General features: G+C 41.7%; 1 protein-coding gene across 2 annotated transcripts in view; it reads left to right on the forward strand.

Annotated features, from left to right (window-relative positions):
- CLUAP1 (clusterin associated protein 1) overlaps nucleotides 1-17,835 on the forward strand; it is a 76,513-nt gene that overhangs the window by 43,814 nt on the left and 14,864 nt on the right. For both annotated transcript variants that reach the window (XM_035131360.2, XM_035131362.2), the window contains exons 7-9: nucleotides 1,179-1,312; nucleotides 3,218-3,359; nucleotides 17,598-17,670. In XM_035131360.2, coding sequence (XP_034987251.1) covers nucleotides 1,179-1,312; nucleotides 3,218-3,359; nucleotides 17,598-17,670 — 349 coding nt within the window. The remainder of the gene's footprint in view (nucleotides 1-1,178; nucleotides 1,313-3,217; nucleotides 3,360-17,597; nucleotides 17,671-17,835) is intronic.

Raw genomic sequence — 17,835 nt, forward strand, 5'->3', positions numbered from 1 at the left:
TGGGTTGTAGGAATCTCTCTCTCTCTCTCTCTCTCTCTCTCTCTCTCTCTCTCTCTCTCTCTCTCACACACACACACACACACACACACACACACAACCCAAAAACAAAAACCCTCCCACATTACTTGGAAAAAGTCAGAAGAGCAGATGCATAACATTTCCAGTAGCTTGGAATAGAGCATCTGCATCCTGCAAAGCTCCCCCTCCTCATGACAAGAAAAATGAGAACAAATGCAGAATAAACTATGCAAACTCTTCCTGTTCTCATTGTTTATATGCCCTTATATTGGTGCAGAACGTGTGATGCTTTGGTGTATAATTTTTATTTATAATTGTTTTACATTTTAATCCCACCTATCCTTCAAGCAGGGACCCAGGTGGCACTGTGGGTTAAACCACAGAGCCTAGGGCTTGCTGATCGGAAGGTCGGCGGTTGAAATCCCTGCAATGGGGTGAGCTCCCGTTGCTTGGTCCCAGCTCCTGCCCACCTAGCAGTTCGAAAGCACATCAAAGTGCAAGTAGATAAATAGGGACCGCTCCGGTGGGAAGGTAAATGGCGTTTCCGTGTGCTGCTCTGGTTCGCCAGAAGCAGCTTTGTCATGCTGGCCCATGACCCGGAAGCTGTCTGCGGACAAACGCTGGCTCCCTCGGCCTATAGAGCGAGATGAGCGCCGCATCCCCAGAGTCGGACACGACTGGACCTGATTGTCAGGGGCCCCTTTACCTTTACCTTTATTCTTCAAGCATCTGCTTTGCATGCAGAAGATTCCAAGTAGGACTGGGAATGTCCCCTGCCTGAAAACCCGGAGGGCCACTGCCAATCAGTGTAGACATTATTGGGCCAGAATGACCAGTGGTCTGACTCAGTAGAAGGTAGCTTCCTAGGTGATATGCATGTTTTTCCACCCCCACCCCTACCTCACTGCTGTATTTCATGTTCACTACAATTCTATGATGTAGGTGAAGAGAGGGAGACTAGTTTTGACTTACCCAGTGAGCTTAGTTGCTGAGTGGAGATTTGAACACGGATCTCCCTGGTCCTAGTCCAGTGGCTTTTTAGCACACACAGCCATAAATGTAACCATCATAAAATGTGGCCAGAAAAGAGCTAGGAACTAAAAATGTCATCTGGTGATTCTGCCAGCAACTGTCACTCATCTTTGCAGTATCTCTTTTAGGAGCAGGTCCAGAAAACCAACGACATGCTGAGCAACGTGGCATCAGATGAAACCAGTTTGGAGGCCAAGATTGAAAAGAGGAAATTGGAGCTGGAAAGAAACCGCAAGCGGCTACAGACCCTTCAGAGCGTTCGGTAACTACTGGCGTACTGTTTGTCCCATGAGAAATGAATATGCAGAGTGTTAATGTGCATGCTTAATGCCTAGTGCAGTGGGGAGTGGAGAGCCTGCAATGAGCCTAATAAACTCTCTTGTCCAAAAAGTGCTGTAAGTATTGAGGCCCCAAACACACTCTGGCCCAGTTTTTCCCCATTCAGTCCTCTCCTCTGTTTCCTCCTCTTGCTCCTGCATTAGAGCCTGCCAATCCAAGGTCATTCCCTACAGCACTCTCGACAGTAGAATACTTGCTACCTGCTAATGCACACTCTGTAATTGCAATTATGTAATTATCCATTTTCCCAGTCATTTGACCTTTTGAAAATGGCTTAACATTTTCCTACTCTGAGCATTACTTGATAATTGAGTTTTAAAAATGATTTGTTTTAAAAATGCACAAAAAACAAAGTTGTTAAAAAGAGATTGAATCTGTGACATTTGACTCCTTGTTTTTAAAAGAAGTGGGTTTATGTTGGAGAGGTCAGTCTGTAGTGACCATATAGCAGATTTTAGTTTTTAAAAAATTGTGATCCTGCATGGCATATCCCAGATAATCCCAGTATATCCCATATAAGAGTGAAAAATAATAAAGAATTGGGGGGGGGGTTTGCTTGCTGCCTTTTTTCTGGGACTTTGAGTATGTGGGTGTTTTTGTTTTTTTGACTGTGACCTCATCAAATGCAGCTGCAGGCACAATGGCTAGATATTTAAATCACAAAATGAAAGCTGGTTTCTACGGTAATGTGTCATAATCAAGGATCTGTGGAACTTTATGCAGGCCAATAAACCCTTCCTATCAGACTTCTTTGAACTATGGATCATTATAGAACAAGTGAGCCAGTTTCTCCTTTAAAAGTTTTATGCATGTTAGAATACCTTGACGATTGCCTCCTCTCATACCATCCTGCCTCCTTCCAAAAAAGAGAAGGAGAGAACCTTCTCCTTGGCCCACTTACAATGGAGTCACAGTTGGGTGAGACAAGACAGCAGGCCTATTTAGTGGTTGTACTCAGATTCTCTCACTGTCTGCCCTCTCCTGCTTTGACCAGATTTATTAGCTTTACCATACATGCCACATCCCAGATGTTAGCCAAGAATCTATAGAAGGAAAGGTGATACTGTTCCAATTCTGCCAGATTATCATTCTGGCTGCAGTTAACTAATAAGCTATCATTTCTAAATCTTCTTCTGGTATGCTGCCCTTTAGATAAGGAAATAATATTACCTTTGGATCTCTTGGGACATCATAACCTAGAATTTTTTATTTCTGATAATACTAGATTAAAAAAAATTCCTTTTTTATATCATCGCATAATGTGGAATATATTTTCCTCAAGCATTTTACATATCCAACAATCATCTGTAGTCTCTGGGTATATTTTGTTCAATCTCACTGGAGTCATATATCAATGAATTTATAATATATATTAAAAATTCTTTAAAGTGAAGCAAGAATTCCCCCCCCCCAAATTCATACTCATTTATCTTCTAGAATTATTATTAACATGCTTTGTTGCCAGTTAACTAGATATTTATGGCCAGGTGGTTCAAAATCAATTAAGATTTTTTATATCTTACTTAGGACTCCCTTGACATAGTTTTCAGATGTAATTACGACCTCAAATTTTGTTGGCTCTCTAATGAACCATGAATCTATAACAATAGGTTAACTGTATTTCTAACTTAGAAGATATTAGAAAAATAGTAGTTGAGTATAGTCTAGAATTGATTTAACCTGATATAATGTTTTAAATGTTCCCAGAAAATATTTGGGAGCTGGGTGGGAGGTAAGGAAGTGCTTGAAATCCCTCAGTTTATCACACAGCTAAAAAACCAAAACTCACAGATTCCCCCATGTTCCTTTTTTCTTGTGTCCCCATCAGCCCAGCTTTTATGGATGAATATGAGAAGATTGAGGAGGAACTGCAGAAACAATATAGCTGTTACCTGGAAAAATTCCGTAACCTTACATATCTGGAACAGCAACTGGATGACCAGCATCGAATGGAGCAGGAGAGATTTGAGGTGAGGGTTCTCAAATATTACATGAACTCGTTTAGTCTTTATTTCTACCCCACATGCTTTTGTATGCATTTCTGCAGTTTTGTCTGTATTTATCCTCAAGTGTGCACCAACCCAGGTTCCAATACAGAATTTTTCTAAACTTTGAGGCTTGCTTTCTTGTTTTCTGCCACTATTTTGGGGGCTTGACCCATTCACTTACGGTAGAATCCAACTGCCGTTACCCATCTGCCCAGGGTTGCTCTTTTTGAAAGGAGGTATATAAAGACCAAGAAAAATAAAACATGATTATAAATAAACAAATTTAAAACTGGGTGAAGATGGATGTAATTTTAAAAAGTGAAGTGGATTGTTCAGTCATGCGCTGAGCAGAGTTTCCTCCTGCCTTTGTAGTTTGCATGAAAGGTATACATGGCAGTGCCTTGAATACTAGTTGAGTCATCTTGCTTCCTTGCTTGAGTCTGCCCAGTATGGTCTGCCACATGTATTTGGATTGACTTGTCTGTCATTTATTTATTTTATTTTAATAATAACTTCAAACATTGGTTTTAAAATTTCAGAAATGCTCTGGGTACACAAGTGTGTGTGTGGTTATAATGGGTTAATGGCTTTGTATGCACTGTTTCACAGGTAGATCTTCCACATTTAAGGTCTGCAACATTGAAAACCTGCCCATTGACAGGTGTTGTAGTTTTTAAGAAGTTGTGTCCTAACAGAAGAAGAACAATGGACTTCACAAATCCTCGCCCTGTCTCACCCTGCTTTCTGAACCACTGCAGATTTATGATTTAGTGCTGTATCCAATGGGAGATCAAGGCACAGTTCTAAAAGGGGTGTTTCTCTCTTCCTATCCTCTTCTTCCTGACTGTCCTTTCATCACGTTTGCCGGCAAACTAAAACTGGTTGGTTTACTGCATATTCAAAAGGACAATTTGGTGTCAGATTAGTCCTGCCCCTTTGGAATATGTGCTGCTTGCTGGGAGTCAAAGAAAAACATGACTTGAAATTATAAATAATTGAATTCCAATCTTTGCAACACCCAGTCACCTAAACAATCAGATGACTCTTTGGTTGATTTTTGTATACTGACTTTCCTTTGTTCCAATTAATAAGTCTTTTGCAATTATTGTGCAGAGGAAATTGTATGCTTTGTGCCCCCTTTTTTAGAATTTCATTCAACAGCATGCTAAGACAATGGCAATGGCTGTGGGGTTAGGTTAATCTGCTTCCCTGTGTTCTTTGGGTATCGAGGAATGAGCTGGTGGACAAATGAATATTTATCAAGTGAAACTGTGTTCCAGCCTGAAGAGCATCATTGAGTAATGGGCCTGTAATCTCTGGAACACTTGGCAGATGCAGTGGCTTGTTGTTTCACTGCTGTTGTTTCACAACTAATGACATCGGGTAGCTTGCGTTTCATAATTGGAAAAGTGATTTAAAGACTGAAGAAAGGTTTTCACATTTTAATTAATGCAGCCCTGTGGATTCCATGCAGCAGTCTCTTAAAACTCCCCCCTTCTTCCCCACATCCCCAAAAGACGGAAGGCCTACAAGTCTATGTAATATAGCAGATCTTTGTCCTCAAGACTCCTGCTCTTATACAAGCACTAGCATAGTCCTTGGAGGGAAATATGCATGTCTAACCACGTTGTTGTTGTTGTTAAGAAAAACAAGAATAAAAACGACCTAAAATACAACAAAGGATGCGGGTGGCGCTGTGGTCTAAACCACTGAGCCTCTTGGGCTTGCTGATCAGAAAATTGGCGGTTCGAATCCCCGGTACAGGGTGAGCTCCCGTTGCTCAGTCCCAGCTCCTGCCAACCTAGCAGTTCGAAAGCACGCCAAAAAGTGCAAGTAGATAAATAGGTACTGCTCCGGCAGGAAGATAAATGGTGTTTCTGTGCGCTGCTCTGGTTTCGGTGTTCCATTGCGCCAGAAGCGGTTTAGTCATGCTGTCCACATGACTTGGAAAACTGTCTGCGGACAAACACTGGCTCCCTCGGCCTGTAAAGCAAGATGACCACCGCAACCCCAGAGTCATCTGCGACAGGACTTAACTGTCAGGGGTCCTTTACCTTTTTACCTTTAAAATGCAACAATATGCATAAAAGTGCAAATCCAACTCAGTGCCACTCCACTGAAAATATGCAGAGAATTAAACTCTAAAGGTCTGGCTGAATAAAAGCAGATAGTGAAGGAGCCCGGCGTGCCTCCCTGGGAAGAACATTTCACAACTGGGGAGCCACTACTCTGTCCCATTCTCTCTTCGCTACCCTCCTCACCTCTCTTGGAGAGGACACACAGAGAAGGGCATCAGCTGAAGAACACAGGGTAGTGCTGTGCTACCGTATCCCTTGAGAGGAAGTGGCAACCTAGCTTGCTCAGTAGTGATAGGCCGCTCTCTAATAGCTAACTTGGGCCATGGAGCCAAAACAGAGGCAATGAAAACAAGAGGGTAGTATCTGCATGCTTGGGTGCAGCAAGAAGTAGGTAGAGGTACAAAAAGAAAATATCTCATGAAACCTCAAAAAAGGGAGCTCTTTAGCACACTGAGACTGAGGATGCCCAGTAGCTTCAGGATGTTGAACATCCAACTGTAAAAGAAAATTGGAATAATAAGGAATGCCCTGCTTTGGAGGGAGGAAGTGGCTGGAAACCTGATTAGGAGCACTCTTGCTAGGAGGGGGAATACACTGCGACATCCCCCCCACCCCGATCCTACTTGGTTCTCTAAATCTCCATATCTGGTCGTGAGGTGGGGGCAGGACACAGGGTTTGCAAGGGGGAGTCTCTGTGCCTTTCTGTGGGTTTCCCATAAGCATCTGGCTGGCCACTTTTGGAAACAGGCTGCTGGGCCAGAAGACCTTGTGCTCTGGTCCAGCTGGACTCTTCTTATGCTCCTGGGGACAACAGAGGCCCAGAAATGCCAATCATCTCCCACATTTCCCTGAAGGCGCCTGACCATCTGCAATGCACGCCGAGCGCTGCCATTCTCCTTCAAGGAGGCAGCAGGCGCTGTAATTTAAATTTCCATGTAGTGCAATCAATCCTGAAATGATTAACTCTCCTTTGTGATGCTTCTATTGAGAAGAATTCATTACAATTAAATTCTTGTGTACAAACTGTTCCTGCAACAGCTTGCGTGTGCTGCCTATTGGTATCTGAGTTACCATTCATTATGCAATCGTGACGTATCTTAACTGCTGAGAAGAGTTTAAATCCCAGCTCGTCATTATGGTCTGCTAGTGAAGCATTCTGATAATGAAGCACCAGCTGGCCTAGGGCCAAGTTAGCCAAGACAGAGGAGGGGAAACAAAAACTTGTTAAGCCATGCTACACTCGCAATCATTTTTATTGTGCTTGATTTTTGAGTGCTTTTATAAAGGTGGCCTCTTTCAGTCCTTGTTAAGGCTAACTGATGCAGTAGGTGTGAGCAGCCACTAGCTGCCCCCTTAACACCATGTGAAGAGCATCATTAACTATGAACCCTGAAATCTGGGATCCCCTCCAAACCTCTGCTTTCAGAATAAACTACAAACGTACCTCGGAAGTCAAACAAAATCCGTTTGACTTTCAAAAAGTTCAGAAACCAGGACAAGGCTTTCGAGAACTTCCTGACAGTAAGAGCTGTTTGGCAGTGGAATTTGCTACCAAGGAGTGTGGTGGAGTCTCCTTCTTTGGAGGTCTTTAAGCAGAGGCTTGACAGGCATATGTCAAGAATGCTTTGATGGTGTTTCCTGCTTGGCAGGGGGTTGGACTGGATGGCCCTTGTGGTCTCTTCCAACTCTCTATGATTGTACAGGTGCGCCTTAGACAATAGTGGAATATACAAGAGTAAAATATGGTAAAATGTTCGGAAGGCCCCAGCTGCTGTAGTAATTTCTTCATCTGACATAATTTGATAAAATATGTACACTGATTGTTGCATTTACACCACGGACTCATCCACATATTTACATAAAGACCATGCATGGAAACCAACACACCAAATAAACTAATACAATAGAACTGTAATATGCCAGGAGAGTAGCAAATGAGCTTTTATTGAATTATTACAATTTGTACTTTCCCAAGGTCCAGAGAGAGAAGTAAGCAAATAAATATGAGAGCAGTTGAGGCAATTTCTATTACAACGTAGGCACGGTTGAGTTAATTGCAGATGTCTCAGATTGGCGGCTTTGTTTTTTGGCCATTGAAAAGGGGGGGGTACTCATTGTTTGAAGAGTACTCTGTTAATACGCTATGGTCTCTTGACGGACCTTTCTTTTCTTTTGCCCAATGTTGTCACTTTGTTTCTTCCTTCCTTTATCTCCCTCCCAGCCATAATTTTGAATTTCAGTCTCTTTGCTATTGAATGTGCATTGTGCTCAAGTGTGAAGATTTTGAGCTCCTGTTAGTAGGAAATTGGCATTTTCCCCTGGACACTGTGCTTATCTGGAAGCTGTTAAGACAAGATACCAGGCAGGATTAATGTCTCCTGCTCTGGAACTGCTGACGTAGAGAAGAGACTGTTGAAACTTGACGTTCTATTTGATAGCATGCAGCATGGTCAAGGGCTCTTCTCCGCCATTGTGCCCAGGACCTTAGGGAATGAAAGGCTGCAAGAAACACATGGGTTTAGAGCTGAGATGGGGAACCTGTGGTCCTCCAGAAGTTGCTGTAATAAAACTCCCAGCATCCCTGCTGGGATAACATGCTGGCTGGGGTTCGCAGGCATTGGAGTCCAACAATACTTGGAGGGCCACAGAGCTTCTGGCTCACTTGTCTTTCTGAATATAAATAATAATAATAAATAACAATAAATTTTTATTTATACCCCGCCCTCCCCAGTGAGAACTGGGCTCAGGGCGGCTAACATCAATAAAATTACAATAAAACGTAAAAGAAGGAAAAAGAATTGATTAAAATGTGGATTAAAATACAATTTAGATTTAAAAAATTTTTTTAATGCAGCCTCGTTTTAAAATGGCCCAAATCAAAACCATAAGGGAGGAAAAAACATAGTGGTCAGACAAAGTTCAGCCCAAAGGCCAGGCGGAACAGCTTTGTCTTGCAGGCCCTGCGGAAAGGTGTCACATCCCGCAGGGCCCTGGTCTCCTGTGGGAGAACGTTCCACCAAGTTGGGGCCAATACTGAAAAGGCTCTGGCCCTAGTTGAGACCAATCTAGCCACTTTATGGCTTGGGATCTCCAAAATATTGTTATTTGTGGACCTTAAGGTCCTCCGTGGGGCATACCAGGAGAGGCGGTCCCGTAGGTAAGAGCCTTGTGAAGCCTTGTGAAGATTCAAGAAGCCTTTGCCCATCCCTTCTTTTTGGTCACTGTGCTCTGCCTAGTTCAGGATCTCAGCATTGATAACAGTTTTCATCACAATATTTTAAGTGGAGTGTCCTTAGATTGGGCAGACATTGTGGCTTACATAACGTGAAAGGGTGGGGGATCCAGTGCACACCATTGACAAAGATTATTAAGAATGAGGAATATAGACACAGTTTAGACGAAAAACGTAATGCTTTATTTAAGAGCATAAGAATAACCCATGCTGGATCAGACCAAAAGGACTACCTAGGTCAGCATCCTATTCAGAAAGTGGCCAGCCAGATGCCTATGGGAAGCTTGAAAACAGGGCAATTGGTATCACATGCTCACTGGGTCAGCATTTTCATAATGAAACTGAAAATTCAGTGCAAAGCTGGAGAAGTGGGATTTGCTTCCCATCTTTTCCTCTTATCTACCACCTCACAGAAACTACCATGGCCTCGATCCAGTATACCTGAAAGAGCGTCTCCACCTCTGCCTGGACACTGAGGTCCAGCGCCGAGGGCCTTCTGCCGGTTCCCTCGTTGCAAGAAGCCAAGTTGCAGGGAACCAGGCAGAGGGCCTTCTTGGTAGTGGCGCCCGCCCTGTGGAACGCCCTCCCATCAGATGTCAAAGAGAAAAACAGCTACCAGGTTTTTAGAAGACATCTGAAGGCAGCCCTGTTTAGGGTAGGCTTTTAATGTTTAGTAGATTTTATTTTATTTTTCTGTTGGAAGCTGCCCAGAGTGGCTGGGGAAACCCAGCCAGATGGGTGGGGTATAAATAATAAATTATTATTATTATTATTATTTTATACGGTGAGATTTGTCGTCACTGGGGTGGCAATGTTCTGGGACCGAAGTCAGTGGCTCACATTGCTAAATTTGAAAAAGCAAATGCTAAGGAACTGGCCACTAAGCCTGGATGGATGTATCAGATTTGCCTCAAGTTCTTCTTTGCTTAAAAATAAAATACTGGAGGCTGGGGGTGGAGAAAGGCTTTTAAAATGTCGCTGTCAGGTTCAGAACCAATTTTTAAGGTAACAGTCTTCATATTTATTTAAAATATTTTTATTTTGCTCCTCAGCTGAGAAAGGCTCCCAGAGAACTAATTGAGTCCTTCAGACATACAATCTAAGAAAAATATGATGCAATAGGAGGATACATTAGGAAGGGAAAAGGAGAAAAAGAAACATAGACACAAACTCTTAATATTGTAATGATCACTGAAATGAAAAGATTTCAAGGAGATGAGGAGGCAAATGTTGCTGGCGTTTCAGCAGAGGGCAAGAAAATGCCCTGCAATCCCATCTCTTTCCCTCTGCTATGGCCTGATGGGATGCCTGTAATGACATATTGCAATAACCAACAACCAGAGCACGAATAATTGCCGCAAGGTTTTTCTCTCTGGTGGGTATGGCCTGATGCCTGAGGCAGATGATGCAAATAGGTCCCAGACGTTGGAGAATATAAGAATTAAATGAGAATTCGCTGTTGTTTTTTTTAATGTGCTCTCAAATCTGCTGCCTGAGGTGGGTTGCCTTACCATGGCTAATGGTCAAGAGAACTTGAAAATGGTTGCGCACCTGTGTTGGGAATTTCTCCAATATGTGACAGAAGCTTCACTTTTTTTCTGCCAGCTGCTTGTCAGAATGCATTTAGTTATATATTTTAAAAAGATGGCAGGGTTGTCGACTACCAGATGAAGCAATCAGCCATGAAGCTCATTAATTCCTCCAAGAACACGGGGGGGGGGGGGAGAAAGTTCAATTACAGGCTAGGTCGTAAGTCGTGATCAGTCAGAGGACATGATGCTGTGCAAGTGTTGAGCCAGTTGTCTTTCTAAGAGCCCCTTTGCTGGGTGGGGATTGTAGATTGGTGACGGAACAACTGCTTTGCACAGAGGAGGAAGACCCAGGGTCAGTTTCTGGCTTCTCCAGCTAAAACAGCGTTGCCCAACCTGGTGCCCTCCAGATATTTTGGACTGCAACTCCCCATCAGTCATACATTTCCCTGTATCGGGGAAATTTTAATGTCTAACATTTTGCAATTTTTATGTGTTGTAAGTCGCCCAGAGTGGCTGGGGAAACCCAGTCAGATGGGTAGGTGATAAATAATAAAGTTATTATCATTTTATTATTATAGCCAGCAAAATAGGTCCAGGGAGGTTTTCTTGGCAACTTAAAGTCATGTGTCATGTATGATTTGAGAAAACCCAGCTTCTCAGAAGCTACCTTTTACTAAAGCAAATTGTCAGTACATATAGCCAGGTATTTTGCCGGGGGGGGGGGGTCCACATAGCTTCTTTGATGCCTTCTGAAAGGGTAGCTTTTTCTGACTTGTGAATATTGAGTTTTAAGTATCACTATTTATTTATTATTTATGTATTACATTTGTATACTGTCCTTTATTCAAAGATTCCAGAGTGGTTCACAACAGAAAAATACAAAATAAAGCATACCAAATGCATAGTAAAAACAAAACAAAAAACCTTTCCACAAACACAAGCCTGGATGGAGGCTAGGAAAGGATGTGTAGAAAATAGCCTACTGGGAAAAGATAAGATTTACATTTCTTTTTTACTGCAGATTTATTAAAGAAAGCAAAAGGGCAATTGTCATCTGACATTCACAATAAAATAAACATCAATACACATACACATCAATACACATACAAATTCATAAATGCCCTCCAAATGTCCACGCAGATATCCAAAGGAAGTTGGTGTTTCAAGAAAGTGCATTCAGCTATAGCAAGGGCATTAAGGACTTCAAACTGTTGCATCGTAGATGGTGAATATTTATCCTTCCACGCTCAAGGTATATGTCTCTTAGCAACTGCAAGGGCTCATAAATCCCATTTTTGTTGCCCAGTTGTTAGTCCTTATTTTGCAGGAATATAACTTAAAGTACACAAACATCTGCAGATATTTTGCCAGTATAAAATTTAAACAGACAGCAACTTCAGACCAAAAAGGGCATTTCATGGGGAGGCTCACGTCATATGCCTCAGTGAGACATTTCTAGCATTACACCTCCAAAATGCATCTGACTTAGACAACCCCTTCATATGGAGCTGCGGAGTCCATTATACCCAAAATAGTTATTTTTGTTTTTTGTTTTGCTGAATCAGTCAAAAGAAACTTGCCATATAGATTCTACAGCAGTTTTTACATCCAAGGATAGAGAAGACTCAGAGAAGGGTAGAAAATTGGCATCCAAAGTCCTGCCAACAAGATAGAATTTGGAATAAAGGCAGTAAATAGTTTACATTTTAATTGTATTTTCATTCCGGCTATAGAAGTCAGATTACATTGTGGTAAGCAAAATGTTTTCAATGTGGACCTGAGCAGGTTGTGGATGTCCAAGGCTGCAGAGGCTTCACTGGGAATACCATGGGTTAAACAATGCTGTGCCTTTTAGAGCTTGTTTAGCAATAGATCATCAGCCTCCTGCTAACTGATGGCATGTTTTTCACAGTAACCTTCCATAGCAGCTGCTATTAGACTCTCTGGAAATAGCTTTGCCGAAGCTCAGTTCCGTTCTGCTTCTAAGATCAATACTCCCCTTTTATAGCTTTTTGCAAAATGATTGATTGCCTCTGGGTCCCCCCATCCTGCCCCCAGGGGTGACATTTGGAAAACTGTTAATTAGTATCTGTGACAAAGGGAAATAAATGGATACATTTACTGTTGTGGTAGACAGGGCTCCCAAATGCTATGTCTGACACTTTCTCTCTGAAGACTCTCTCTGTCATGATACTGGGCAATCTGTTGTGCCTATTGGAGCAGGAGTGAGATACAGTGGTACCTCTACTTACGAATTTAATGCGTTCCGAACACACATTTGTAAGTCGAAAAAAATTGTAAGTCGAAGCCCATAGGAATGCATTGGGAGAAAAAATTCGTAAGTCGAAGCAACCCTATCTAAAAATTTGTAAGTAGAAAAAATCCTATCTAAACTGCATCCAAGATGGCGGACGGAGCTCCATTTGTAAGTAGAAAAATTTGTAAGTAGAGTTATTTGTAAGTAGAGGTACCACTGTACAAGGAAATCATTTTAAGATTTGCAGTCAGTTCAATTGGGTATAGGGAGCCCCCCCCCTTTTCTCGGCAAGGGAGAGCAACTGTAGCTAGTAGGCTAGTGTAGCTAGATGGATTTCTTTTGGTAGCTTTAAATGAGGATTAGACAAATTCACAGAGGCTACTAACCATGATGGCTGTGCTCTGCCTCCACTGTCAGAGGCATTATGCATCTGGATACCAGTTGCTGGGACTCACAAGTGGGGAGAGTGTTGTTGAACTCTGTTCCTGTGGTTGGCCACTGTGAGAACAGGAGGCTGGAATCGATGTGCTGCTGGCTTGATCCAGCAAGCCCTTCTTATGTTGTTATTCCAGGATTGCTTGCAGGCAATACCCATTAGATGCAGATTATAGAATTGCAGAGTTGGAAGGGACTTCGAGGGTCATCTAGTCCCACCCCCTGATAATGCAGAACATTCCTCTTCCCTTTCCTCTCTCCCTCTGTGGCAGGGTTCAGCCATTGGTAGCTGTCCAAGCTGAGATGAGCCAAGGGATAACGAGTAATTTCCTGGAGCCAGGAAGATTGTGTGGCTCAGGCAAGGTCCTGGTCCCAAAAGGTACCTTTTGATAGCCCTTTCTGTCCAAGCTGGCCCAATGGACAGGAAAGGTTGGCATAAGAAGAGGCCTGCAGGATCAGGACAAAGACCCATTTGGTATACAGTGGTACCTCAACTTACGAATGACTCAACAACCGAATTTTTCGACTTACGAATGGGGCAAATGGCCGACTTATGAATTTTTAGATGGGGTTGCTTCGACTTACGGATTTTTCCGTTTCCAATGCATTCCTATGGGAAATCGCGTTCCCAATGGCACTTTTCGACTTATGAATTTTTCGACCTATGAAGGTGCCTTCGGAACGGATTAAATTCGTACATTGAGGCACCACTGTATAGCATTCTGTTCCCACAGTGACCAACTGGATGCCCATAGGAAGCCTTTGTGTCCTCCTTCCCTTTGTTGACTTTCCTTTTTATTTTTTGTTTGTTGCTTTAATTGTATTGTGCAATTCTAAAAGGAATAATTATAGATATCTTGGAATATGTCGATATGAAACCAGGCCTTGAAACAGCGATGCTACTTGTCGATGCGGAAAAGGCATTCGACAGTGTATCCTGGCCCTTCATGATTAATGTCTGCGAAAACCTGAAAATGGGAAACAAAATATTAAATGGTATAAGAGCAATATACAAAGAACAAAAGGCAAAAATAATTATTAACAACGAAATTACGGAAGGTTTTAACATAGAAAGAGGGACGAGACAAGGGTGTCCCCTGTCTCCCCTATTGTTTATTATGGTAATTGAGACACTCTTAACAGCGTTAAGAAAAGATAAAGAGATAAAAGGCATCTGCTTGGGCTCAACTTGCTACAAGACGAAAGCTTTCGCAGACGATTTAATAATAGTCACAGAAACGCCCCAAGAAAGCATCACGAAAGCGCTTACCAAGATGAAAGAATTCAGTAGGGTTTCGGGGTTCAAATTAAATAAAGAAAAATCTAAAATGTTAACTAAAAATATGAGGGAGAAAGACAATGAAGAATTAGCAAAGAATACGGGAATTAAAATTGAGAAAAAAGTTAACTACCTGGGAATTTGGATCTCGAACAAAAACACCAACTTACTCAAAGACAATTATCTTAAAAAATGGAAAGAAGTTAAGGATAGTATGGCTAAATGGAGTAAACTAAGATTGTCAATCTGGGGACGAGTGTCAATGATAAAAATGGTGGTCCTACCAAAAATAATGTTCCTCTTTCAAAATATCCCAATAATCTTGGGAGTTAGACATTTTAAAGACTGGCAGAAGGACCTTGCTGATTTCATCTGGCAGGGGAAGAAGGCCAGAATAAAAATGGAAAATTTAATAAAATCAAAGGATAATGGAGGATTTGCGCTTCCAGACTTAAAAAGATACTATGAAGCAGCTTGCTGGAGCTGGCTTAAAGAATGGATGCTTCTACAAAACACAGAAACCTTGAACATTGGGGGATGGGATAAGGTTTTTGGGTGGCATGGCTACCTATGGTATGGGAAGGCACAGATACACAAAGGATTTAAAAACCATATCTTGAGGAAAGCCCTGCTCGAGGTATGGGATAGAACTAAAGATAAAATTATGAACAAACTACCAGGATGGGTATCCCCAGTAGAGGCAAATGCCACGCTGAGGTGTAACAAGAAAAAACTGTGGCCGACTTACAGAGAATTGATTGAAAACATAGAAGGGACCAATAACCTAAAAAAATATGAGGTGTTAAAATCCTTAGGGATAAGCTGGCTAGAATTCTTCCAACTGAAAGCTACATATGACAAAGATATTAGAACACGAGGAATTAATACCCAAATAACCAAATTTGAAAAGGAAATATTGCTAAACAACGATAAGATCATAGCCAAAGTATACAAGCTGCTAGGTGAAAAAGAACAGGAAGAAGAAGAAAAAGGGAAATGGTTAGTAAAATGGGAACAAGATCTAGGTTACGAAATCCCATACGAAAATTGGAAAAAATTTTGGTCAAAAGATATAAACTTTACTGCTTGTTACACGTTACGAGAGAACTACATAAAGATGCACTATAGGTGGTACATGGTTCCGGAAAAACTGGCCAGGATAAATAAATCTTTAAGTAACAAATGTTGGAGATGCAATGCAGCTCCGGGTAGCCTTTTCCACATCTGGTGGACATGCCCGATGGTAAAAAATTTTTGGGAAGTAATCCATGAGGAGATTATAAAATTACTAAAAATTTCATTTACAAAAAAAGCGGAAATGTATTTATTAGGTATTTTGGATAACATTATACCGAGTGAAAAAAAAAGTATTTTTTTGTATGCTTCAACGGCTGCAAGATTGTTAATAGCCAGCAATTGGAAGAGTACCAATATGCCATCTAAAGGACAATGGGTCGACAAAGTGTGTGAGTACTTAGAGCTGGCTAAATTAACGGATATAATTCATCAAAAACCTAAAAATAAAGTTAGAAAGCAATGGGCATGCTTAAACGAGTACCTGGGGAAACTTGGCAAGGGGACCAAAATTTGGTTGTGCCTTGAATGATCTTGCCGGATATGAGAATTGGATCTAGATGGTTTGCGAAGTGTTAATGTGAAATAATTATGTTATATATATAAAGAAAAGACAGGCTATACACCACGGGCGTAACTGTATGAAGAAGCGGTGGAAGTTGTAACTTACCTTATTGGACATCTGTTTTCTTTTCCTTTTCTTTTCTCTCCTTCTTTTCTTCTTTTCTTTTTTCCTTTTCCCCCTCTTCTTTCCTTCCCTTTTTTTTTCCTTTCTGCAATTTTTATTGTCTCGCGTTATGGTAATACGTTTGCTATTTGTTACTGTTTTTATTCGTATAATTCAATAAAGGTTATTTTTTTTTAAAAAAAGGAAACTTTTAGAAAAAAGTTTCTAAAAAAACTTTATGAAAACAAACACAATAAATTATGAAATTCATCCAATCTGTTTCAATGAGTGGCGGTTTATAAGGTCTGTAAATCAACTAACAAGTAAATTAAGCTCTGGTAGGATCCTTCACAAGCTGGCAGGAGAAGGGTCTCATCCTGTTGGGTTTCAGCCTCTGTCCTGTTTGTCACCCAGTGAGAGAGAGGTGGTGGGCACAGAGGAAACAGGAGGGTGGCAGATCTTTCACTCCTGTTCTCATTCGTTAATTACACATCTCCCCCACCACTACACTCCCCCTGTATGTCGATGAACTACACTCAAGGTCTTGAACAGTGTTTGTGGGCTAGAGCTCACATAAGTTTGCTTCTCTTGACCATAGTTGGAATCAAGGAGTAAGCAATGTAAGAAAATGTGTTATGGTAAGAAACATGAGCCTATGTGCATCACCCTGGAGCATGTATTCTACCTTAGGCAGAGAAAGCAGGACAGTTCATAGAACTGGCTGCTTTGCCATATTGTTGTCAGCATAATAGTGTTGAAATCGCTTTAAACTTTTGACCTTTGAAGGATCTTTCCCTCCCTAGATTAATTGCACAAACCCATTTGCAGGTGCTTTGAGTGTACCAGTAGTCACAGAAGCACTTGGAATACATTTTCAAGTGTTGTCCATGGCTTTAGGATATAGCTCTTTGGTTTGTTCTGACGCAGCAACTGAACAAAGAAGTGTCAAACCAACGCAACTGGCAGTGCATATCTGCTGGCTTAAAAAAAGCAGAGTAGTAAAAAGAAATGAAGGCTAGAAGCACTTTCTCCTCTGCCCATGTCATTCTGCTCTTCTCCCCCACTCCCTTTAGTGGGTGACAGCACTAAAAAGGGGTCCTTACCCTTCCCTTTAACATTTACCATTGTGCTTTGCTGCATCACAAGGCAGCACCTCTGTGCTGGCTCCATCTGCAAATGAAGTTGGCAGACGCGACTGGAATGAGCTCAGGAGGTGCTTCTTCTGAGAACCAAAGTGCTCTAATTCAGCCCAGTTATCTTTCATACTGGTTGCAGGGAAAGTGGCTTTACTTCCCTCATGGCTGGCACACACAAAAATTGTATGGATTCGCATAGACAGTTGATTAACATTTGTAGATGTTCTTTTATTGAACCAACAAGTTACATAAAAAGCGTTTTAGTCTACTGAACCTCATGGAATAGTCTTCTGGCCCAAATCAAACAGGAGTGTGCCCAGTTTCAAAGGTTTGCAGCACTTTTGAAAAGCTAGAGTTGATCTAATTTAGAGAGAACTTATATTCATATTTTTTTAGTCCCATTCTAGGGAACCAAGCTGGCTGCAAAGCCTTTGATATTAACCTTAGCAGCAGCTTATGTCTTGTTACCCTCCTGAGCGGAAGCATGGTGCAGCTGCCTTTCTGATTTTGATGTTTTCCCTTCCCTGCAGGAAGCAGAGAACACTTTGCGTTTGATGCAGAACAAGCTGAAGGAGGAAGAGAAGCGCTTGCTGAAGAGTGGAAGTGAGCTCTGTTTGTTAACTTTTTCGGGTGTCTGCAGACCCAGGGTCCCATGCAGTTTGGCCCTTTCCATTTGCATGTTACCGTGGTCATTTGAGGTGGAAACTAAACACCAGGCAGGCACAGAGGCATATGGGGCTGCAGCAGTTTTCTCTTTCTGCTTGATTG

Source organism: Zootoca vivipara, chromosome 14 (genome assembly GCF_963506605.1).
Source record: "Zootoca vivipara chromosome 14, rZooViv1.1, whole genome shotgun sequence".
In the NCBI taxonomy this organism is placed as follows: Eukaryota; Metazoa; Chordata; class Lepidosauria; order Squamata; family Lacertidae; genus Zootoca; species Zootoca vivipara.